We start from the raw sequence: 25554 nt of genomic DNA on the forward strand, positions 1-25554 counted from the left end.
TCCTGGCAAAATTGAAAATAAAACTAAGAGTAAAATGAGAAGAGGTAAAAGAAGAAGTGAATAACTGGATACGCATGAAATATGCATTGAAGGAGGCTTGAAGAAGACCAGCAATGAACCAAGATGGTACCAGTGGCCCACTATGGAGCCCCAGTCGAGTTTCTTCAAGCCAAAGATACGTACTTCATTGGAACAACCACCTAGTTTCTAAAATTTCTCAACAGTTCACCACATTGTCAGCATTTCACATATCATCTTTCTTGTGTACTTCTGCTAAGAATTCTAATAGAATGTCCCCATCTTCATTTAAAAAAAACCCAAGAACTGCAGATTCTGGGAGTCAGAAACAAAACTAGAAATTTCTGGGAAAACTCAACAGCTGTGAAGAGAAAGCAGACTTAATATTTCAGGTCCAATGTAGCTTCTTCAGAATAGTGTTCTGCATTAGAATAAAGAAAATTACAGCACAGGAACAGGCCCCTTGGCCTTCCAAGCCTGCGCCGATCCAGATCCTCTATCTAAACCTGTCGCCTATTTCCTGTTCTTTTTCTCAGGGGTGGTAAATGGGATCCAAGTCAATGTGTTTGTTGATAGAGTTCCGGTTAGAATGCCATGCTACCATATAACAAAATACCTTGCAAGAACTGTAACAAGCACTACATTGGGCAAACAGGCAGAAAACCAGCCACCAGGATACATGTACGTTAACTACCCACAAAATGACATGACCCACTCTTGGTAGTATCTTTACATACAGAAGACGAAGGACACCATTTCGACTGGGACATAACATCCATCCTAGGACAAGCCAAACAGAGACACGCATGAGAATTCTGGAAGCATGGCATTCCAACCATAACTCTATGAACAAACACATTGACTTGGATCCCATTTACCACCCCTGAGAAAAAGAACTAGAAATGACATCACCACAGGAAATGAAATCACCAACCCACGGAAACCTAAACACATAAATAGAAATCAGGCCATATCACCAGTGTTTCATCCGGAGGCGCACTGATGATATTACCTAGTATGGTGGCGAAACGTCTGTAAACAAACCTTCCAGCTCAGTGAGCAAACCTACATCCAGAATTTTCCTCTGAGTAGTGCAGTGGAATTCTAAGCAAATCAAGTGCCCTTTTATCTCTCTGTTGCTGTGTTTTCTCTGTTACAACAGTGAGTATACTATAATTGTATTTCAATATTCTTCAGCATCGCACTGAAATGGTAGCCTGGATTATGTGCTGAAGTATCTGGCATACAACTTGAATCCACAATCTTCTAAGGCTGAAAAATTGAAATTTGGTAACTACACTTAAAATAAGCTGTGCCCACAGGCTTGTCAACTGACCTTGATGACTGTAATAAAATTTAATTTCTTTTATTACTAATATTGTGTTTCCTTTATTCCAGACCAAAGCAGCTGCATGAAGTTCCTCAATTCTTCTGCCCAGATAAAAATAAGGTGAACTTTATCCCTAAAAGTGGCTCTGCATTCTGTCTGGTCAGTATCCTGAAGCCACTCTTGCCCACGCAAGACCTTACTCTGAAGGGCTCCAATCACGGCCTCATAGTTCCTGCTGCAGTTATTCCCACAGTATCACTGGCACAACCTATCCCTCTGCCAACACACATGGAGCAAGATAGAATTTCAAGAGGAACCTGTATGGGCCACCTGCAGCCTTCAGTACACCAGCAGTCAGCGCAGACAGAAGAGTTGGAGAAATGATCCAGTGAAGCAGGCCTTCGCTGGGAAGACCTACAACAAATTCACATATCTGCAGCTCTACAACTTGGCAATAAGGTTTCAGGCCCAGGGTACAGGCAAAGGTGGGCTGGGAGCAGGGGATGTAGGGTTTCCAATTAACTCAACAGCAAAATTTACTAATTGCCTTCCAATAGCAGAGTGTAGACCTTTTCACAATGGGAGGTGGTTCTGCTATGGTGTATGATGTTTGACATACTGTACTTTAAATGTGCATGTTCTCCCATTTAAGCAAAGACTAATCTGTGGAAGGTCACAAGTTTGAGCAAGGCAATTGGACAAAATTTTACTTGAAAGGACTGTCACTATTTCCCCCCTCCTTTGTGGAGCCTTATCTTTTAATGGTTCCTGTTCTGTTTACATTTAAATAAAGATTATATATATATTATATACAAGGTTAATATTTCCAAGTTAATCAAAGGCAGTTGAAAGCCTGCTTTACACTAGTGCAACACTTGAGTGCAACAGTAGTTCTGTTCTCAGGAAATTTTCCTCATTTCTTTTGTGCTCATGTATATTTGCTGTATCATTGGCCAATTTCACATGAGAAAGCTTAACCAGATAAAGTGGAGATCTTTCAAATAGGTCATTATACTTTTTGAAATATTGCTGTTATGTCTATGTTAAGACATTAGCAGTACTAGAAATGGAAGCTATGCGATGGTGAATGAAACAATATTAAAACTTTTCATACTGTGCCCCCCTTGACCTTTCACATCCTCCACTGTAATCATACACCATTATAAACTAAGCTTGTGCGTCATTGTTGCTAAATAATATTTTGCCTGTCCCCACTGCCTTTATTGATGCTCATTATTGTGCTTCTGCTTGAAACTATTCAATGTGTTGAGTCCTAATGGAGGTTATAATTTTTTCTGTCTTGGCTTTCAGCCACAATTTTAAATCCAAATGTTGAAAATTTAAGATGTTTATTTTTGCAATTGGCTGCAAGCAAAGACCCCTAATATGTCAAATGTGTAATGTCCTTGGGGAGTGAGAAAATCTTTGCAGCTTTTCAAAATGTAAAGTCTGTCTCTACGCTTCGACATCCCACCTTCCCTTTCCACTACTTCCAACTTTTATTTGGAGGATGTTCATATTAGAAACAAAGTTTTGTATTATAATGTTGAAACTACCCTTGATTATAAAGGTTAAGAAATGTGGGAACTCTGACCCTGAGTATGAAGTTTGCCTACATTCTTGCCTCCCTATCAATCACTCAAAGTGTTTCTTCCTCAGATGGTTAAAGCATTCTAAGCTCGTTAACTCATTATCTGAATTGACATTTTCCCAATTAAGGGAAAATGCAGTGAGTACAGATCAACTGTGATTTAATTAAATGGCATAACAGGCCTGAAGAGCTGATAGACCAACTCCTGTTCCTATGGTGAGGATCAGTTTATAAATGCAGTTTTTACATGCTGTTTGATAAAATACATGTCTCATCCTATTAATTAGAATGAAGAGATTGGCAATGAGTCACCAGGTCCTGATTTCTTTTAAATTGTGTTAATTTCTACCAGATTTCTTGAATTGTGTATTCATGTTCTAACTGAAGGTACTCAGTGAAGGCAATCATAAGTTTGTGTAAATGAGAGATGAGCTCACTGTATTGCAGGGTTTGCATGCACCTTGTTGACAGACATGTGGTGCATGCAACCTTGAGTCTGGGAGGGATCCTTTCCTTTTATATATTCAGGAAGTATTGACTTCAATAGCCAGGCACATTGCAGGAAACACACTGTCTCTTTAGAGATCATCACAATCTAATAGCTTCTGAGATGATATGCAATACATTGTATGAGAAATCTTTCCTGTATCCACTAGAATCTTGCCAGCCTTCGAGATGGAATCTCTAATTTGAGATATATTATAAAAATAGCATCTGTTATACAGCTTTTGGAGGTTGGATATTGTTGACATAGGCATTTTGTTCCCGCTGCTGTTTGCAGATTTATTGTAGAGGTTTATTTTTCATATCTTGAGGGTCTGATTCAAAATAAGGGGAGTCTACAGTTAGTAAGTAGGTATTGTTAGTCTCTGTTAGTGACAGGTTGAATTGAGGTGGGAGTGTTATTTTTGGAGGGAAAAAGTAGGGTCTGTTATAGGATTTTATCCTGGAATAATCTTTGGACTAATTGCCTTGTGAAATGAGCTTTGTGCAATGACTACGTTTTTGATAATGCCTTTCATCTGGAATTTAAAAGCTGTTTAAAAAAAAAAGTTGCTCACAGCCCAGGGTAGCCATGGAAGTGAGAACTGTGTACTGGTAACTGAGGAATTTGAGCAAGTTGCAAAACATATGGACTAAAGTTTTAAAAAAGAGACCCCTTTGATGTCTGGATATCCTTGCTTTAGTTTGACCAGAATTTAACTAGGCATGTGAATGTGCCAGCAACTCCTTGTCATCTCCTAGGACTGACAGTAGTCTATCCTTTATGTCGTCTTTTTTTTAAAGTTAACCATTAACTGCTTTCCAATCCTTGGTTTCAATTTCCACTTCTTATGATTCCTGAAATATAGAAAGATGTGACCTACTTCTTTAAGTGCCCTTGTAGTATATCAAGCCCAGTGTCATGTCCCTTTTTGACTTACTCAACATTTTTGTCAATACATATCCCTGTGCCTTATCCCCTCATTCCCTTTCTAAATAAAGGAGCTGTTATTCTTAGGAGATTGCCACTGTTCTCCTTTTGTGAAAACAGCAAATATTCTTATAATATTTACTATTCCCTGATTACTTGACATTGTCACCATTGGGATTGCTCAGTTGTATTGTTTTTCTATATGTTTGCAAAATGTATTAATCAAAACATTGTCGGTTTTAATATTCACTGCTATCCTCATCTCCTGTCCTGTGTTTACTGTGTTCACCAGTTACTTAGCCGTCCATACGTTTACCTTGTTTTGCTGTGTTGTCTGCAGTTTTATGTTGTATGAGCTTAAGAACAGGAGTAACTGTTAGCCCTTCGAAGCTGTTTTGCTGTCCACCATAGATGCTGCCTGACCTGAGAACTTCCAACAGTTCATTTAATTTATGAAACATGACTCTCAAACTTTTAATTTCAAACTCCTTGAGTTAAAAGCTAATATTCTATTAATTGTTTGATTACTTTTAGTGGTTTGTGTCTATCTGTTTTAAAAGCAACCACTTCTGTTTGCAGTCACCCAGTGATTATTGTTCTTTCCTTTTCCTTTACCCTTATACCACTCCTTAAATCTTTTTGAATGTTCTCATATCACCATTTTAGCATGCACATTGAGTGCTCCGTACAAAACAAACTGAACTCACTCTTTAAATGGGTGAGGTTCACAGTTGCTAAGCTCCTCATGCCAACTGTGCTGACTCTTATAATGTCAAGGAACCTGTCCTGTGCAAAGCGATTGATTAGCAATAAGACATTCCAAATGAGTGGCTGCAATTGTGTTGGAGTGAAATGTTTGCAGCACCTGTTATTATGACTGGACCATTATAATCTAGTAAGAAAATTTATGTACAATGTTTGTACACGCCAGAAAGAACCAGTCACATCAATTGAGCATTTTATGTCAGTGTTTCACCACTAAAACCTCTCCTCAGTTAGTCACATGTCTTACTCGACTTGAGGTTTGCATGGAGGCAAGAGCCATTGGTGGGCGACCTAAAGTATAAATCTTTTCCACTTTTCGTTAAGGTGATGTTCTCATGTGAAAGAGGCCTTTTCTTACTCAGACTGGGTGAATTCAGTCAATCTCTCCTCAATGTTTTAAGAAGTCTTAAAATTGCTTTGGCATTTTTCAGAGACTTGGGGTAAAGAAAAATGTTTTATTGTTAGTATGTTTGGAAAAAGTTATATAGTAAATGTAATGTCTATTTTCTAAATCCTTTTCTTATGCTGAGCTTTGTGTACTAGGTCTAGAAATACTCTCTTGGATTTCAAGATCAATGTTAAATATTATTATTGCAACAATCTGAGTAACACATTAGACTAACTTGTTTCAGAGACACTGGATCTGTTGCCCTCACATAGGGAAAACCTTATGTTTGAAATTTTCAGAAAACGCAAGACTGTTTTTATACTGCCTCGTACCTCCTGAGGATCTGTCACAGACCTTCACCAATGAGTTCCACCTTTAACTGTATGCATTATGTTTAGCATCACTTAATGGTTTCGGTGCAATTCTGCCTCAGATTGTTATGGCACCCCATCCTTGATGCTAACTCGAGTGTCCCGAATAAATCAGGAGAAGTTTGGCTCCAGCATTTCAGCAGAAAGAAATTAAACAGATATTCATATGTTATTTATTCCTCAAATTTGAAGATTACGTTGGTCTGTAGCAGAGAAATAAACCTTTGTTTGGAAAATAAGAAAAATATCAAGCAGCTATACTATCACTGGGCTAGGCCAGGAAGTGTATTGAGTTTAGTTTTATCACTAATAAGCAAAAAAAGTTTCTTTTTAAGAACCTTATACCTGATTTAGAAAGTTTTTCCTCTTTTGTGTGCTATAACCAGCTGTTGGAGACTCCTACCATGCCTGTTTATCCCAAAAGTGACTGACTTCTCTCCCCATGTATCTCCATTTTCCATCTCCTTCCTTCTTATTCTTCCTCCGTTTCTTACCCCTTCATCGTTGGAAGATATTTCCTTCCTCTGGTAAAATAACATAGGTTGTGAAATGGAGAAGTGAGTGGATTGTGAACATCAGGCTGCAGTTATTGAGGTCATAATCCCAGCTGGCTCAGGTAGTGAATGCTACATGTAATGAAACCACATGAGATAATATTCAGATCTTGGGCAAGTTGTTGGGTGGGGACAGAAAGTGGTATTTGCTCATGACCTTTTTGTGCAGCATGTATAAGCAGTGAGGGTAGCGGCAGACTTGGCTGTAATTGCCAACCACAGCTACAGCTACTTGGACTAGGCATTAGAAAAGTAACAATTAACTGTGAAATTAACATGACATTGGGGGAGGAAGCACGTACTTTGTCATTAAGTAAATCAAGGTAGCAATGTCCAAGAAGAACTGTATCCAAAAGTAGTTTCACTGGACCAGTTTTTCAGGTATTCTAAGGCTGTGCTACAATATATTGTTTAGAAGGATGATTTTATCTCTTGTTGGAAGTTCCATCTAAAATATATTGCTAATATTTAGCCCTAGTAAAAGCGAGAAGCCTGTTGAAAGAGTGGTGATGTCACTGGGAAAATGACACTGTTTGAGATATGTGTTATGCCGTCACAAAATGAAAGAGTTTCTTCTCATTTTTTGTGCACCACTGGCTCTTGCGGAGGTCTAGTCTGATTAGTGGCAGTTAACCATCAAGTACTTAAGTCTTTGTTTTTGTATGAGCCTGGACAGCCTGATCAGCTCTGGCCTTATTTGACACACATTGGCTAGTTTCTCACCAAGTTCACTGGCAAATTAGGAATAAGGATCCTGGTTTATTTTGTTCATTCACCTGCTGTCCCTGCCTTGAGTGATTGAGTTTCTCACCTACCCCTGCTCCGCCTTCACCTAAGAAAAGGACTTTAGATCTGGGTTATTTCCAATAATTAACTATACATTTACTGCAAACCTCCAAGAGAAAATGAAGCCATACAGTTGCAAAAAAAAACGAGAGCCAGTCCTCGGTGGTTATGTTGATAACTGTCTGGTAGTCCATGCTCAGGGCAAATCTGTGGTGGTGAGTCTACGATTCAGTGTTTAAAAAATGGTGTTAGAACTTTCGGACAAATTGGCAGGATTTTCGATTATGGTGGTGTCTAGTGACTGGGAGTTGGAAACTGAGAGTTGGAAACTGACAGCTGGGTGAAGACAGGATCAGATTTGACAGCAACACACAGGCAAAATACTGCAGATGCTGGAAATTTGAATTAAAAACCAAAGAAAAGCTATGAATTTACCCAGGACAGACAACACCTGTGGAGAGAAAGTTAAAGATTCAACTTGAGTGAGCTTCCAGTGAGACAGCTAAGCCTGAAACATTAACTCTGTTTCTCTCCACAGCTGCTGCCTGACCTGCTGAAATTCAACAATGTTTTTTTTTGTTTCTAAATTCAGGTTTGACCATGAGGACAGTCAGCTTCCAGGATTCTGTATTTATTGCAGTTTGATGTTATCTGAAATTCACAATTATTCTGTGTTTGATGAATCCACCATTCAGTGTATGAACTGATTTTCTGTACTCTAGCCTCTGCTTCATATATAAACTATTCAAATCCATCAATAAGATTCCAACCTCTAAGACATTCTCAGGATCTATCCCTTCAGATTCCAGACTCCTGAGTGTCTATTTCAGTTACAGATCTTCTAAAGTCAAGGTGTTTCAACCCATCATTTAAGATCTGTAAATCCACACTATGCAATGGCTATGTTTCAGTTTGTCTGACCTTGCCACTTGTAACACATTACCACATTCTTTGCCTTGATGGCAGCAGAGAGAAGACAGTTTTAAGTTCATTTTATCAAGAGTTTTTCCCTGCATTGAAAGCCCGTGCTTCTGCCTTACTCTGGGGCACTTTGTTCCCTGAACCTTCCTTTTTTCAATTGGAAGGTTGAACTAGGAATTCTGCTGCTAATGCATTAAGCTACCCTGTGTTCTCAGTTTCCGGATATTGCTCCATTTGGAAGGTCTTGCCTATTTCTACTTTTAAACATTATGTGATTGGGCCATTTATAGAGATAACTGCTCAACACTGCTTAAAATAATTCAGTCTTGTTCTTGGCCTGGCACAGTTCCACAGCCAATAGAGATTGTAACAACCCAAGAATCACTGCCAACTTCCCTGATATCTGGTTGTTGAGGTTAATGATTGAATGCTGCCTATTTTGGGTGATGAAAAAATTATTGAGAACTTACTCGGTGCTTCTGGTATCAATAGATTTAAGTAAACCACTCATTTTGATTGCCAAAGCACTGGTGGTACTGTAACTTAATTTTATTTATGTTTTGGGGAGGTGACTGGGTTAAGCAACTCTTTCTGCTGGTCCAAGACTACGTTTTGCAGAAACAGATCCAGTGACTCTGTTAGTTTAATGCTGCTGACCAAATGTTTAGGAGTTGTTGAAATTCACTCATAACAAGTGAGAATTGCAACCTTTGAACTGGAAACTCCCTTTGTATTGCATGAAACGTACATAAAACAAGTAAAGCGGATGATTAGCAGGAGCCTGTGTTTTCATTAATTGTTGTCATTTTGTTTCAAATCTAAAATTTGGCATTGTGATAGTACGGCTTATCTCGGTCTGCACACAGGGTAATCTGTCGAATTGTGCTGGAATATGCTCACATGCCTTTGGCAGGATGGTACATTTTCAACTGAGAGCAAACATTCTGAATAGATTATTGGAGAAATGTTGAATTGTTCTTTCTTGATTGGCTTCCACTTCATCCCTTACTTAAAGTAGCATGCATCTGAATCATGGCTGATAATTCTGCCAGACATTACTGCTGTTTCTCCAGATGTGATATTACCCCTACTGCACCACTCCACCACTTTGCCAAGAGTACCCACAGATGACAGCAGCATGATGCTGTCTTCGGCATACCTGTGATTATTTCCTTACGTGTCGCTGAAATCAGGTTTGAGATGTTCCTAAATGAACTGGTTTCCAACAATGGGACAGTATTGACTTTACTGTGCAGGCAACTTTCAGCAAATGCTTAAAATGAACAGGTACTGAGCCATAAATAATCTATCTGATAGTAAGGAAACATCTTAGAAACGGAGACAGTAACATTAAGTTTGAGAAGGAGAAAACAGACACAAACCAAATTGTATCTGAATCTGAACTTGGTTGAAGTCCCATGATTTGGGAATTAAAATTTGATTTTTTTGGATTTGCACTTAATTATTTAAGAAAGCTGGAACTAGCAGGTCTTACATTCTAGTATGTTCTCCATAGGTTGCTATTAAGGTTGGACATGACACTCTGAAGCAATGGTAGGTTGTTTGGCTCTTGACCCTGCTCTGTCATGAAGTGACTGAACATATGAACAAATAACAGCTGATAAAGAATAGCCAACATGGCTTTGCTATATATTTTTGCTATATATTGCATGGCTTTGCTATATGCAAGAGTAGCTGAATATTGTGAGTTTATGAATATGGTTCAGCAAAGGTGTGTTTATGAATGCTATCCTTATGAAATTCCATAAAGCATTTGGTAAGATTCCACAAGAGACTGCTAGCAAAAATGAGTGCACAGAATATGGAGGCAAGCTTATAAATTGGGTTGGAAATTGGTGAGAAGATAGGCAAACGGTCAGGATGAAGAACATGCACTCTGGCACAATGTGACTAGTGATGTTCTCCAGGAATCTATTCTGAGTGTCAATGTTTTCATTAAATTTACCGATGAGACTAGCGGGCATATTTTTAAGCTGAGAGGAGAGAGATTTAAAAGAGACATGGACAAATTTTTCACACGCTAGTTCGGATGTGTAATGAACTTCCTGAGGAAGTAGTAGATGCAGGCACAGTTACAATCTTTAAAAGACACCTAGAGAAGTAAATGAAGAGGAAAGGTTTGGGGGGGATATGGACCAGGAGCAGGCAGGTGGGGCAAGTTTAATTTGGGATTATATTGAAACGAACAGTCTGTTTCCCTGCTGTATGATTTGGGTGCAGGACTAGAATTTGTAGGAAGTTTCAGATGATGTTAAGGAGGAACAATAAATGGTGAAGGAAGTTGCAAAGGGACAGGTAAGTTGCTACGTTTTTTTGCTCAAAGTGAGAAGTCACCACTTTAAATTTGAGAAAATTAAATTGGATTATTTTCTAAATGATGGGAAACTGGAATTACAGGAGCTGACAAGAATAAATGCAAATGAAACTTCTTGAAATCATTATTTGAGGGATCTGGGCATCATTTGCTGGCCAGCATTTTATTATCCAACCCCAATTTCCCCCTGAAAAGGTAGTGGTGAGCTGCCATTGTGGAGGGAATTCCAAGATTTTGACTCAGTAACAGTAAAGAATGGTGATATATTTCCAAGTCAGAATGGTGAGCGGCTTGGAGGAAAACTTGAAGGTGATGATGTTCCCATGTATCTACTGCCCTCATCCTTCTTGACGAAAGTGGTCATGAGTTTGGAAGGTGTTGTCTGAGGATCCTTGTGGAATTTCTGCATTGCTGCTACAGTGTTTCGGTGGAGGGAGTGGATTTTGTTTGATATAGTGCCAATCAAGCAGCATGCTTTGTCCTGAATGGTGCCAAGCTTCGAGGGTTTTGGAGTTGCACCCATTCAGGCAAGTGAGGAGCATTCCATCACACTCATGATTCCTGCCTTGAGGATGATGGACAGGCTACAGGGAGTCAGGAGGTGAGTCACTTGCTGTGGTATTCCTAACCCTTATCCTGCTCTTGTCAGTGTTTATGTGGTGAGCCCAGTTGAGTTTCTGGTCAATGATAACCTCCAGGATGTTGATAGTGGGGGATTCGGTGATGGTAACACTATTGAATATCAAGTGGTTAGATTACCAGGCATGACAGTCACCAATAAGAGACATGTTTGTGGTGCAAATGTTACTAGGGACATGAATGTCGCTGCCTGGACCAGCATTTCTTGCCTGTCCGTCGCTGCCCTCTAGAACTTAGTGAGCTGCTGTCTTGAATCTCTGCATTCCACATGCTGCACTTAAACCCACAATGCTGTAGGAACAGAATTCCAGGAGTTTAATCCAGGACAGTGAAGGAACTGCAATATATTTCCAAATCAGGGTGAATGACTTGGAGGGAAACTTGCAGCTGGTGATGTTCCCATGTATGTGCTGCCCTTGTTATTATCAATGTTGGAGGTGTAATTTCCTGCAGTGCATTTTTGAGTCATAGAGCAAGGAAACAGACTCTTCGGTCCAACCAGTCCATGCTGACTATAATCCCAAACTAAACTAGTCCCACCTGCCCTCGCTTGGTCCATATCCCTTCAAACATTGCTTATTTATGAACTTGTCTCTTAAACATCATAACTATCATATCCACTACTTCCTCTGGAAGTTCATTCCACACATAACCACTGTCTAAAAAAAAATCTTGTAAATGGTGCACTGCTGCTGTTGAGTCAGTGGTGTAATAGCTGAATGCTTGTGGTTGTGGTGTCAGTTAGGTGGTCTGTTTTGTCCTGGATAGTTGGAGCTGCACTCAACTCGGCAAGTGAAGCATGTTCCGTTTTCCCCCTGACTTCTGCTTTGTACATGATTGATAGGCTTGGGGAGTGGGGGGGGGAGGGGTCAGCAAGTTAGTTATTCACTGCAAGATTCCTAGTTTCTGATATGCTCTTGTAGCCACTATGTTTATGTGACAAGTCGAGTTTCTGGTCAATGGTAACCCCAGGATGCTGATAGTGGGGGAGTTCAGTGATGGTAATATGGTTGAGTGTCAGGAGGCACTGGTTAGATTGTCTTTTATTGGAAATGGTTGTTGCCTGGCATTTGTCAGCCCAAACCTGGATATTGTCCAGGTGCCTATGCATTTGGATATGAGATGCTTCACTGTCTGAGTTGTGGATGTTGCTGAATAGTGTGCAGTCCTCAGTGAACATTTTCACTTCCAATCCTATAGATGGAAAGTCATTGATAAAGTAGCTGAAGGTGTTTGGGGTTTAGACACTATTCCGAGAAACTTGAGCAGAGATGTCCTGGCACGTAGATGACTGACTTTCACGTGCATACTTAAGAGGATAGGAGTAAAACTAAGCATCAGTTGTTTAGAAACTTGACCAGATCCCATCTGGGGTAGCATGCTCATTGTAGTTCTGCGCCTGTGGAAGTAGATAGTGGAAGGGTTGCAGTGCAGAGTCACGTGAAACTGGACAACAAGATGCACAAATTTAATTTGTATTCCCTTCAGGCCAAGGAACAGTTATCTCATTTGAGGCTTGCTCTCGTGAGGAGACACTGGGCGTCATGGTGGTTAGCACTGCTGCCTCACAACACCCGGGACCCGGGTGCTCCTGTTTCCTCCCACAATCCAAAGATATGCAGGTTGGGTGAATTGGTCGTACTAAATTGCCCACAATGTTCAGGTGCATTAGTCAGATGTAGAGTAATAGGGTGGAGGAATGGGTCTGGGTGGGTCACTCTTTGGAGGGTCGGTGTTGACTTGTTGGGCCAAATGTCCTGTTTCACACTATAGGGATTATTCTTAAGAATAAATATTCCCCGGGTGAACAATCAAAGGAATATGTTTTTAAAATTAGAGCTAGATCATTTGAAAGTGAAGTCTGGAACCCTAGAAACTTAGAACTGTTAGAGGTCTATGGATATTGAGTTGATTGTAAAATCTATTCATTTCATTTTTGAAAGTTTCAATGTAGAAACAGGGCATCAGGTCCAACAGGCTCAACCAAAGTCTTTTAAAAATTTATTTTACATTTATTGCCCAGAGTCAATCACATTGCTGTTATTCTGACCTACATACAACAACATACTAAGTACAAATGGCAAATTAGTGAACCGGATTAGTTTTTATGATAATTGACAGTGGTTACATGGTCACCAATGAGGCCAGCTTTTCATTCCAGATTTTATTGAATTCAAATTTCACCCTCTGCCATAGTGGGATTGAACCCAAGTTCCCAGAATTCTGGCCTGGGGTTCGGGAATGTCAGCCCAGTGATATTACCACAATGCCACTGCCTCCCCTTATGTTTCTTTTGAAACACAAGTGAAGATGTGTAGGATTAGGGGTATAGATCAGTCAGAATCTAATTGTATGATGGAATGAGTTGAAGGGCTGAATGGCTAATGTTGGAGCCGGGATAGATTGATGTCCTGGGTGAACGATTTATGGCAAAACGAAAAAGATTGAAATGTGCCAAATGTTAAGCAGATGAAACAAACTGGTGGATGGTATAATTGAGGTGAAGCAATTGAATTGCGTGTCATTGGACCATTTCCATTTGCTTGTTAATAAGCATGGATAGTAGCTGTCAGTGGGAACAGAGGACAGAGAAGTAAAAGTGAATCCATGATTACTTTAATGTTGATTCAAGTGGAAAGAACAAACAGTAGACACAGCCCTTGGAACAATAAATAATGGAGATTGATGCAAGTTAGCATATGACAGTCTTAATGTAAGATACTGCTAACTTAATGAAAGTCACCAGATGATTTTCCAGATGAAATTTAGACTTTAGCTGGAAGTTTTTAATGGTGCTGATCTCTAGCAATGGAACCTAAATAGCTGGAATTGATGGGGGTTAAAAAAAACAAACTAGGAACAGATGTCATAATGGTACTGGACAATTAAGATTTGTGATCACAAATGGCATTGCAAATAAAACCATTCTGTGAGACCGGTGCATTTAAAGAAGGATAAAGCCATTAAATATTGAGAAATTACTATTTTTAATAGAAGTCAAGTTTCCAGATAAGCATTCAATAGAAAATACAAGCACTCAACCAGTGGAGAAACTCAAATCCTATGTTTCTTTGTTGACCTTTTACAATTAGTATTAAACATCTTCACAGATATTCCTTTTTTGTCAAATTACAGACCTGTGCTTGCAGCATGACCCTCACTGAAACAAGTTGACTTCATCCATGAAATTGCACTTCCCACACGTGCAATTAGCATGATTGATATGGATTTGATTGGGTACAATATTGGAGAATCTGCTGAAACTCTGTTATGGATGTTAATTATTACAAATGGTCTGTGTGCGATGATGTGCAGATCAACTGAATTATTGTGTAATTTTACACTATTTAAACATTAAACACTAATGGTTTAAAAGTACTCTATCCATTTGGTACTTTTCTCGCTGTGTTTTCACCTGCCAGCTGCTCAATTGATTATGGGTCACTGGGTAATGCTGTTTCACTCGGCTCGGTCCAGCCTGGAATGCTAGCAGATGGGATAGGAATTGGGGTGGGGGGGGGAAGTATATTGTAGCTGCATTGCCATCTACATCACTGTAGGTTAATGAACAGCATCCAGGCTACAAGCAAAATCAAACAGTGAGAAACAAACCAGGCAACTCACTCCACACGCGTAAAAGTAGGAAATGATGGAAACAGACTGCTCTTCAGAATGATTGTTCGACAAGGCTGTCAACTGCCAAAAACAATTGAAAATGGGCAGGTGTTTCTGCACTAAAGGTCTTCTTAAAACTAAAACAAAAAAACGCAGAAAAGAATGGTGGTGAATGAGACACAGACGTAATGGCTGAGTGCTCAATAAATTATTAATGCTCCAGTTTATGATGTGACATTTATTCTTTGTACTTGGACATTTTTTCCCCATTCTGGCGAGATAAAGTTTAATAGAGGTCAGGCTCCTTCTTGTAACTCATCTCCATAGTCGTTCCTCATATATCAGCCTACAGCATGTCTCATGACCATGAAGCAGTATTGGTGTTCCCTCATGCATGCTATTTTGAGTATTGAGATTTGTGTGCAATCTGTATGAATTGCATTTTATCCAGTATATCTTGAGCAGTTCTGTAACTGACAGACTATAATACACTTATTCTGGATCACATCAAAGTTACCAGAGATTGGCGATCAAACAAACTGACGTATTTACATGTGCACTTCTGTGATAAAACAGGGGACACAGCAGACTGGACCTTAGGGATTCATTGGACCGTATGGCTCAATTTTAGATCACAAATGGTCCAGATTTTAAATTTAGTGTTGCTGTTGCACTGTAAAGTGAGGCTGTGTTTAATTCTAATGTTTGACAAGGTAACAGTTTTTACTGTAAAGGCATGCTATGCTCAAGACTACACTTCATTAAAGGAAACATCTTTCCCAATTCACTGGTTGTAACTTAGAATTTAAAAACTCTGCTGTTATTTTATTTTCTCTACAAGACCTAGAATTATTGCTTTTTGGACAGTAACCAGTGTTTATATAGTGATGTATTCTGTTCAAAACACAGCTTGTACCAGCCTATGCCCTTTTCTATTCATCTTTCTAAAATGATATAGTGAGTTACAGTGGACAGTACCAAAAACCTAACATCTCCAAGAGCTTGCAAACGCTTTGTTTTGATTTTTTTTCAACGTTTGAGGTTAGGCATCAATGAAGTGAGTTCCTGAACAGTGAGTGAAAACAACAACCCAACTACTGGGTCAGTGCTGACAATTACCAAACTCTGTTCCTCAGGCACATGACACTGCTCCATGCCTCCCTTTCCTCAAGGGCAAGGCCACTTGACTATTAAAAGCAGCAATTAAATCAAGCGTCTAGCAAGCTTTTCCAGATAACCAGCCTGAGTCAGGAATCCTGGCTGACACCTCACTAACCCAATGGCACTATGACTAGCGTCTTATTGAAGCATGCTTACTTCATTTCAGATTATTTATTTTTTTCAAATTGGCACCAAGGAGGAATCATTTGAGCTTTCTAAGGCCACAGTTAAAGATGTAATTGCTAGGAAGGCTTCACAGTCCTGTTCCTAATACTCCCGTATTTCCCTCTTATACACTGCACTGTGAAAATGCAGATGGTGAGGAAGGGTTGCAGTCTCTCTGCAGCATGACCTGGCCTATTCCATCAAGCCACAGGCCCGTTCAGAAGAAGGCACTTACTGCTGCACACCATTGAAAGGAGGGATGACTTCCACTGCTAATCATGTCAGTGATAAATTTGATCCAAGTGCCATAAGGGAAAACATTAGCTCAAATGACAAATGGCAGGTACCTACCCTACCTTTCTGAAGTTAGTGTAATGTTTCTCGTGCTGGAGTTCTCCCAGCAGGAGTAAATCATAAAAAGAGACAGACAGCTGCCTGCGTCTAGTAACAAACAATTTGGTCCAAACCAGTCAGCTTATAGACATCACTCAAAACACCTCTCAATCACATTTTTAAAATCAGTCCAACATTAAAAGGTAAATAATTAAACTCAAATAGATATGAATCATTAATTGTATAATCAAAGAACACTTCTACATTAAATTTTTTAAAAAAGCCCATTTATCCCCAACTTGTTTAAAAAAGAAACTTTGTGACTAATACGATGCTGCTGTAAAATAGCCCATTGCCAGATCACAATCTTGATGTCCATGTTCATTGAGCTGACCTAGACATTGTGTAGGCCCTAAGACAGCAAGCAGACTGGGAAAATTATCATCAGGCAGCACAGCTTCTACATCCACTGTATGGCCCTATCCCACAGCCTGTGAGGTACTAGTTAACGTCTGCTTGGTGCTATCTGTAAACAGGTAAATACCCAGCAACCAGATTACAGCAGCGCAGCCTGAATATGAAAAATTAAACAGGAACTCAGAATCATCAACACCACATCCCAATAGCTTAGTGGTTCAGTATCATTCCATTGAACCAATCCCCAATGCAACTCTTTAAAATGCTGTAGCTAAAGAGATCATAACCCAGTGTTTTAGTAAATATATACATTAAACAATATATATATATATTTGATAAAATTGCAGTAGTAAGACATTTGTGTATTATATAATTTAGTGTCTGCCTTCTCCACCCACCCAGCCTCAAGCATTAAGGTGGTCCTCAGCTGTACGACCAATTGCATCAGGATTCGAGAGGGGATCCAGGTCTGCAAACAGATTAAACCAAGCTGACTTGTCCTGTGTGTTGCCCTTAGATGCTGCAAGGAAGAGGAAAGATTTAATTAATAACATCTCCAAGTGACAAAAGCCAATCTTGTATCGGTGTGCAGGTGCACAAGTAGCTGACGTCAGAAGACGTGATATGAGGTCATCGAAACAAAACTGTTTCTCTCCACAGCTGCTGCGAGATCTGCTGGGTTTCCCCTCGCATTTTAGTTTATTTCACACAGCAGACAACAGGTGCAGTCACGTGGGGGCTGATTTGGCAACTATGTTGTGCCAGCATTAACTAAGTTCATCACAATTGGTGAAATCTAGTCACTTCCAAATGCCTGAAGTAGATTTACATAAAAGATAAGGTTGAAGACCAGCATAATTTATGCAGACTGCCTAATTTCAAGGTGACCAATGGAAGTTCTGGAGGGCCGCTACCAGCATCTCATTTTTTGGCATGGTTCTGCCCACAAGTGCAAATGTTAGAAATTGGTGCATTTCGCCAGTAATTCTATTCTGGCACAATGGCATATTTTCATTTTAAATCTTCCACTTCACTTTCTTCCTCTCCTCACTCTGGGGCATTGATCATATTGCACTATAGTTCACAACTATTGCCTCTGAAGTGCTTAGGCTTGTTTCGTTGCAAAGGTATCTGGATTGGAAGTGCTGACGGTGATACTTGCAGGTGCTAAATCTAAAATGCTAAACCTCTTCAATGGAAGTGGTCAAGTCTGGGATCCTGATAAGCCCTTCTGAACTTAAGCTCAGTGTAGCAATGAATATGATGTGGAGGTGCCAGTGTTGGACTGGGGTGGACAAGGTCAGAAGTCACACAACACCAGGTTATAGTCCAACAGGTTTATTTGAAATTACAAGCTTTTGGGGCACTGCTCCAGCAGGTGGTGTCATGTGACTTCTGATTTTGGTCATGAATAGATTTCCTGCCAGCGTTAAACATTTCACGTATTGACAAAACAATGGTCTATTTTGCCAATGAGGATAATTCCTTTTTTTATTTCACTACAATCTATTTTGTTTGGAATGCTGTTCTTTCTGACACAATGATAATGATAACCCGGTCTATGTTAGGAAATATGAAGTATTCTATTTCACCCGATGGCACGTACCTTTAGATGGAACATTTGGTAGAGTCTGGGGGTTAGTTTCTGGAACCTTTGTCTCCAGATGTTGTGGGGTTAGAAGTGGTGCTGGCTGTTGTTTGGGTGCATCTGTCCAACCTCAAACATTAACAAAGCAGTATTAGAATATCACACTCAAGATGCTGAACTCAAGCACAGAGAGAGTTTGTGATACATGGGCTGTGGAAGGGATGTTCAGTCTTGCTTTCTATCTCTCTCTGACCTATCCAGACCTTAGCCTGACATTTCAGGTAATCTTTCCTTATTTGCCTGCTTTATTCAAATGGGCCTGAAGATATTCACATTGAAGACTGGGATTTTCCAGGCCAACAGAGTTTACTGGACAGTGTCCGTAACCACAATACTTCTGGAGGCATATGAACTCAAGAATCCCATTCTAGTGCACCATGCTTCCGATATAAGGATCGGGAGTTTTCTCTGGGAATTCTCTGGATTGCTGCCACACTGGGTATCAAGGAATACTCCTGTCCACTGGGGCAATGGAGACCATCACAATCTCTTTAAAAGTGCCTCACTGCGAATGTCCTCAGCAGCACTAGAAATTATCAGGAAATGCAGGTTTGTTCGTGTCACCCTGATGAACTGGTTACAGCAGGATCCTTTCCGCGGGGCTTGGAACGAGTGGAAATTATGTTTTTGAAACTGCAGCCTCTATGGGACAAGAGTTGGAATTTGGAGAGGCAGTGAGGATGAAGAAAGGTAACTCACCAATGAAAGATCCTGCTGGGTCGTGGCTGAGCTCGAAAAGCTCGGACGGCAAGAAACCGGTCGGTGTGTCCGTTGGTTTGGGTTTGACCATCCCACTCACAGGCTCCGAACCGAGCTCAGAGCTTCCAAACGTACTCTGCCATTTGTGGCTGAAGTTACCGGGCGTACTGGATTGAGGGTTTAAAAGGTCATTCAAAAAGGTCAATTCGTGTTTCTCCAGACTGTCACTTTCTAACATGTCGGGCAGAAAGTCCTTTGGCACTGAAACACAAAAGGAGATTAGTGGTGACGACAAGCTGAAGGGTCTGAGCACTCATAGGGCATACACACAGTGAGCACTTACCACAATCAATGAGTGTTGAATGACAACAGCCAGCATAAAGAAGCTGAGGTGGTTGTGTTATGGAAACCATATTCAATAACTGCTGCAGTCAGCTGGAAAGCCTCTATTTGTAAAGGGAAATAAGTAACCAAAACAAACTGGGCTAGTCCAAGGCTAATTAATCCAAACATGGCGTGTATGTAACTAAACCACTGTGTCTCTCAAAGCTATGAAGAGGTTTTTAAGTTATTTATTTAATAATTAATTTACATTTAAATGGCACCTTTCACTACCTCAAGATGGTTCAAGTTCACCAACTCATTCCTCCTGGATTTCCCGTGCCGATTTCTGTAATTTTTCCCCAGTACCTTCGAGGATTTCTAATTGACTCTAATTCAGGCCTGTTGTGCAGTGCCCACTCCATTTGCTACATTGGTGCTGGTTGTATCTTCCACACCCTAAACTCCAGGAATTCATCCTGGAACATCTCCACCTTTCTCTCCTTACTGTTATACTATTCTTCAAAACCTTCGCAACAAAGTTTCTCGACCCCCTAACCTTAAAAGTAAAACAATTTTGCCTCACGGTCAAACATTTTGTATGGTTATGTTCCCAAGAAACTCCATCACACATCAAAGTTTTCTTGCAGTAGAGCAAAAGTAGCCCAAAAGATTTTTTTTTGGCATTCATCCATAAGATGTGAGCACCCGCCTCATTCCTGATGAAGGGCTTTTGTCCTAAACGTGGATTTTCCTGCTTCACGGGTGCTGCCTGACCTGCTGTGCTTTTCCAACACCACATTCTTGACTCTAAAGCATCTGCAGTCCTCACTTTCAACCAGTGTCATTTACTGCCAGTCTCAGTTGTTCCTGAGAATATGCTGCCTCTTTGAACTGGGACAGTTCATATAAAACTAGAGAGAGTTCCAGAATTTTGATTCTGTAATGATAAATGTGTGATTCTCTCCAGAACAGGATTGCATACGGCATGCAGGGGTGATATGCCCATGTTTCTGCTATTTTTGTTTCTCTAGGTGCCAATGATCACAAATTTGGAAGGTGCTGCCAAAGGAGCCTTGGTGAGGTGCCACAGTACATCTTAAATGTGAACACCTTCACAGACAGGGTATACTAATAATGGAGAGTGTCAATGTTTAAGGTGATGGATGGAGTACCAGTCACCTAAGCTGTTTTGACCTCGGAGCAAAACTGATACACGTAGCACAAAAGGGAATTGGCTTCAGTCAGAGTCTTGAGGCATGATAGAGCCAAGGAAGTAGAGGAAGAGGCTTGAATTATTGTCATGCACTAGATACAATGCACTGAACGGAAGATGGAAGGATAGGGGAAATGGTAATGGGGTGATGAACAAAGAGAAGCTGCTGAGGAAAGGCCAACACAAATTATAATTGACCTAGTTCAGTTTGTTAAAGTCATTAATAAATCAATAAAGAGAATGTCTGGATGTTGTCTAGATCAGCTGTGGACCTCCAGTAGCTATTTGATAACAGTTATTTTGTAATCAATATACATGATTACTAACAAAAAAAAGTGCACAGGACTGGAGCTAGTCATTAATTGGTTGGGGTAAGTGGATGAATATAGAGGTGAATGATTTCCCAAGAATCTGTTTTAGGCACTGTTTTATAGGTTTCACCATATTAACGAAGGATTTGAATGAAGGAAGATCCAGGATGTCTGATGATCTTTTGATGAGGAGCTCAGTTTGTTGTACTCAATCGTCAAAGTCAGAAGATGCATTCCATGCTTTGGGTAAAGACACTAAGCTAACACTCACTCCTGTGTAGTATTGAGCAAAGTGACTGTTAAAGACTAATCCGAGGGTCCTGGATAACATTTATCTGTCAAACAGCACAAAACAAATTATTTGGTAATTATCACCTTATTATCTATGTCGGAGTTTGTGGTGTTCGAACCAGCTGCCATGTAACTCTGAAGATGGACGGGGGTGATCCAGTAGATGTAGTGTACCTGGACTTTCAGAAAGCTTTTGATAAAGTCCCACATAGGAGGTTAGTGAGCAAAATTAGGGCGCATGGTATTGGGGGCAAAGTACTAACTTGGATTGAAAGTTGGTTGGCTGATAGGAAACAAAGAGTAGTGATAAACGGCTCCATTTCGGAATGGCAGGCAGTGACCAATGGGGTACCGCAGGGATCAGTACTGGGACCTCAGCTTTTTACAATACATGTTAATGATATAGAAGGGGGGATCCAAAATGGTGGCAACCCAGCAAGTCTGAGTCTATCGTGCTCTTCCCAAGACTTGGGTAAAGTGGGTCACCCACCCCCACCACACTCACCAAATCATTCATAATAGCTGTTTAATTTAATTAGTTGCTTAGTATTACATTTAAACAGTCTAATATTTAGTAAAAATGACCAAAGGGAAGGGAGCCCGCAGCTCTCAACAAGCAGGACCCCCTCCCCCACCCTCTCCCTCTTCAGCTGCAGCAGAGGCGTCCACAGCCGCCCCAGGGGACTTACCTACAGTAACAAGCCTTGTGGAGATGATCTCCAAACTGGACACGAAGATCGACGCTTTTATCGAGGAGTCCCGAAATCGATGGGACTCACTCTCAACCGCGCTGCAGAAGCACAACCGAGACATCCAGGAAATCGAGTGCCGAGTCGGAGGGGCAAAGCTAAAGGCCGCGACCTCCGAAACTACAGCTCAATCGGCTGTGGATCAGGTCCAGACTCTCGAACAGCGAGTCCGGACCTTAGAGAATTACATTGACGACCTCGATAATCAAGGTCGTCGAAAAAATATTCGTTTGCTGGGCCTTCCCGAACGGGAAGAGGAAGGCCAGCTTACAGCGTTTCTTGAGCAGTGGCTGCCACAGATTTTAAATCTGGAGGCTGGATCAGGCCAGGTAAGGGTGGAATGAGCCTACCGGGTCGCAATACATGGGCCCGGCTTGAACCAGCGCCCCCGCCCGGTCCTGTTCCAGCTGCAGAACTATAGGGAGAGGCAGATACTCCTAGAAGCCTCTAGAAATCTTGGAAAAGATTCCCAAGCCATGATCTATAAAGGATCCAAGATCATGTTATTCCAGGACTTTTCCCCAGCTCTGGTCCGAAAGAGGAAGGCATTTGACGAGGCGAAGAAGCGTTTAAGGGACTTAAATATTCACTACTCCTTACGCTACCCAGCGACGCTACGCTTTAACCATGAAGGATCCCTGTATAAATACGGATCGCCAGAAAAGGCTAAGGAATTTTTGGAGTCTCTTAGATAAATTGTAAGAGACAATGGATGTTGGTTTGCCTTCCCCCTCTCTTTGGTTTATATCCCCCCCCCTTTTGTTTTCTTACCTTACTGTTTAATATTATCAGGGGGGGTGGGGAGAGGAATTTGATTTTCTCCCCCACACACCCCCCCCCCCTTGGGTTGTTTTCTTTTATTATTTTATGTATGTATGTATGTGTGTATATATATATATATTATATATATATATATTTTTATATATAAGCTGGGGGGGTTTGGTTGGTGTTGGTGGGGGAAGGTGGTTACCTTATTCTATTTTACCTCTGTCTTTAGGAGCGGGGTTGTTTCTCCCTTGTTATTTTGTATTATTATATTTAAATATTATTTGTTGGGGTTGTAATTTTATAGTTATATATATTTATATATGGTATTAACATTACCAAATATATCCAGGTGTGGGTGGGGGTAGGGTGCTCACTGTTAACTCTAGCTTTGTATTATATCTGAATTCTCCTCATCTTATTGAGGAGCGCCTGGGTCAAGGGTGGGGCATTGGTTGGGAGAGGATACGATGGACCTTTGGAAAGGAAGTGACACCCCCTGGGAACAAGGGGGAAAATCTCCACTTGGATACATTTTATATTTTTTTTATTTAGAAATAGTTTTTTATTATACTGTTGCGAGTGTATTAGAGAGCCTTTATTTTTGTAAATTTTATATACTCTATGCTCGGGATGTTCTGGATAGGGTTTCCCCTCCCGAGGGGTCTCGGATTTGCCCAGATGATTATGGTTGATCAGTCGGTTAAGTGGTGCACCTGGAATGTCAAGGGGAGTAATTTGCCAGTCAAAAGGAAGAAAATATTATCAAATCTTAAGAAAGAAAGAGTTGATATAGCTCTCCTACAGGAAACACACCTGTCGGATAAAGAACACTTGAAATTACGACAGGGTGGATTTGATCAGGCCTTTTTTTCTTCTTTTAGCTCAAAAAGCAGGGGAGTTGTTATTCTTGTTCGGAAGAATTTCCCTTTCAAAATCCTAAATCAGATAAAAGACGAACCTGTACGATATACTTTGATTAAAGCCCTCATAAATGGAGAGGAATATGGGATTTTAAATTTGTACTGCCCCCCGGCACACCCCTTTAAATTTATAACAGAAGCCTTTTCAAAATTGATGGCTTTTGGTGCCCGTCATACAATTATAGGGGGAGATTTTAATTGTATTATGGATCCGGAAATAGATAGGATTCCCAAGAGTACTGCAGGAGTATCTCCCAGATCTAGACAATTGGTGGATCTGAACAAAGAATTAGGATTAGTAACTGTATGGAGATGTCTTCATCCACAGGACAGAGATTTTTCTTTCTACTCCAATCCACATAAATGTCATACCAGAATTGATATGTTTTTGCCCCCTCAAATTTTTAAAATTCCATATCATCCTGTAAAATAGGTAGTATAGCAATTTCTGACCACGCTGCTATATATATGGAAACTAACGCGAGGAACAATGGGACATCCCCTCGGCATTGGCGTATGGACCCCTTCCTAATGAAAGATAGTAAATTTGTAAAGTACTTCTCTCAAGAATTTAAAACTTTTTTAGAAATTAACTGTAAAAACCCTATAATACTAAACACAATCAAGGCTTGGAATATAATGCGGCAAAATGAGGGGAATTCACATAAAACATCCCCCTATGCGCCGATAGTGGGAGCATGGGGATTCCAACCGGGGTTTACAGATGCCACTTTTAAACTCTAGAGATCCAGGGGTATCTCATGTCTAGGGGACCTATTTAAAGATGGGGTCCTGATGTCTTTTGAACAGCTGCATCAGAAATTCGGATTACCTAATGGAGACCTCTTTCGATACTTCCAAATTCGAGATTATATACAGAACAAGACTACGTTATTGGATAGTCTTTATAAATCAGATAGAGAATGTAATGTCCTACGACCAGTGGGGGTATCTTCCGTCAGTACTATTTATCATTTACTACATGATGAAGTATCGGGAGGTATGGACAAGCTGCTTAAAACATGGGATCAGGATTTGGGACTAGAAATCTCTATAGAAACGTGGAATGATATTTGGGAAAATGCTAAAAGAATTACTATCTGTAACAGAACTCAGGCTATCCAGCTGAAGAAACTTCATAGGGCTCATATAGCACCGGATCGATTGGCAAAATTTAAGGCAGGAGCATCTCCAATGTGTCCCAAATGTAAAATAGAGGTGGGCACTCTTGTACATTGTCTATGGACCTGTCATAAGATCCGTAGATATTGGACTAAAGTAGCAAGTACCCTGACAGAAATTTTAGGAACGGAAATTAAAGTGGACCCTGTATCTCTCCTTTTGGGCTTTTCGAACTTTCCCTCCCTGGACATGTACGGGAAGAGACTATTTTCTATTCTCTCTTTCTGTGCAAGGAAAAATATTTTGGTGAACTGGGTGGCTGAGGGCCCCCCTGGACTTTCAAATTGGCACAGATTAATTATGGAATGTATTCCCCTTGACTTCCTTACAAATATGGTGCACCGAAAGACCGAATTATTTTATAAAATATGGCAGCCCTTCTTGAATTACATAAATACAGATATTTCGGCTCTCCTAACAAGGGCTTTTATTTAATTGAGATTACAAACCTGGCTGGTCCGGGGCCCCTTAGGAGAGGAATCCCGCACGAATACGGGTTTTATTACATCTAATGTTAACACATTCCGAGCACATAAGAGATTTAAATATATACTCTGGTTAATTGAAGGTTAGATTAGTACAGTTGAGTTTTGGTTTTTTTTTCTTTTGTTAAATTTTGGCTATTGTATATTTGATTTAATTGTAT

The 25554-nt window shown here is 40.4% G+C and overlaps 2 protein-coding genes across 6 annotated transcripts in view; one reads left to right on the forward strand and one right to left on the reverse strand.

The window, feature by feature from the left end:
• Positions 1 to 8917, forward strand: part of LOC140481940 (protein FAM117B-like) — a 223704-nt gene extending 214787 nt beyond the window's left edge. For all 4 annotated transcript variants that reach the window (XM_072578674.1, XM_072578675.1, XM_072578676.1 and 1 more), the window contains one exon: positions 1417 to 8917. In XM_072578674.1, the coding sequence (XP_072434775.1) occupies positions 1417 to 1732 (316 nt within the window). In that variant the 3' untranslated portion in view covers positions 1733 to 8917. The remainder of the gene's footprint in view (positions 1 to 1416) is intronic.
• A 5163-nt stretch (positions 8918 to 14080) lies between these two features.
• The window catches only part of LOC140481941 (islet cell autoantigen 1-like protein), a 108547-nt gene continuing 97073 nt past the window's right edge, over positions 14081 to 25554 (reverse strand). For both annotated transcript variants that reach the window (XM_072578678.1, XM_072578679.1), the window contains exons 12-14: positions 19151 to 19411; positions 18410 to 18520; positions 14081 to 17323 (exon numbers count right to left, since the gene is read on the reverse strand). In XM_072578678.1, the coding sequence (XP_072434779.1) occupies positions 17208 to 17323; positions 18410 to 18520; positions 19151 to 19411 (488 nt within the window). In that variant the 3' untranslated portion in view covers positions 14081 to 17207. The remainder of the gene's footprint in view (positions 17324 to 18409; positions 18521 to 19150; positions 19412 to 25554) is intronic.

The sequence above is a fragment of the Chiloscyllium punctatum genome, chromosome 10 (assembly GCF_047496795.1).
Source record: "Chiloscyllium punctatum isolate Juve2018m chromosome 10, sChiPun1.3, whole genome shotgun sequence".
In the NCBI taxonomy this organism is placed as follows: domain Eukaryota; kingdom Metazoa; phylum Chordata; class Chondrichthyes; order Orectolobiformes; family Hemiscylliidae; genus Chiloscyllium; species Chiloscyllium punctatum.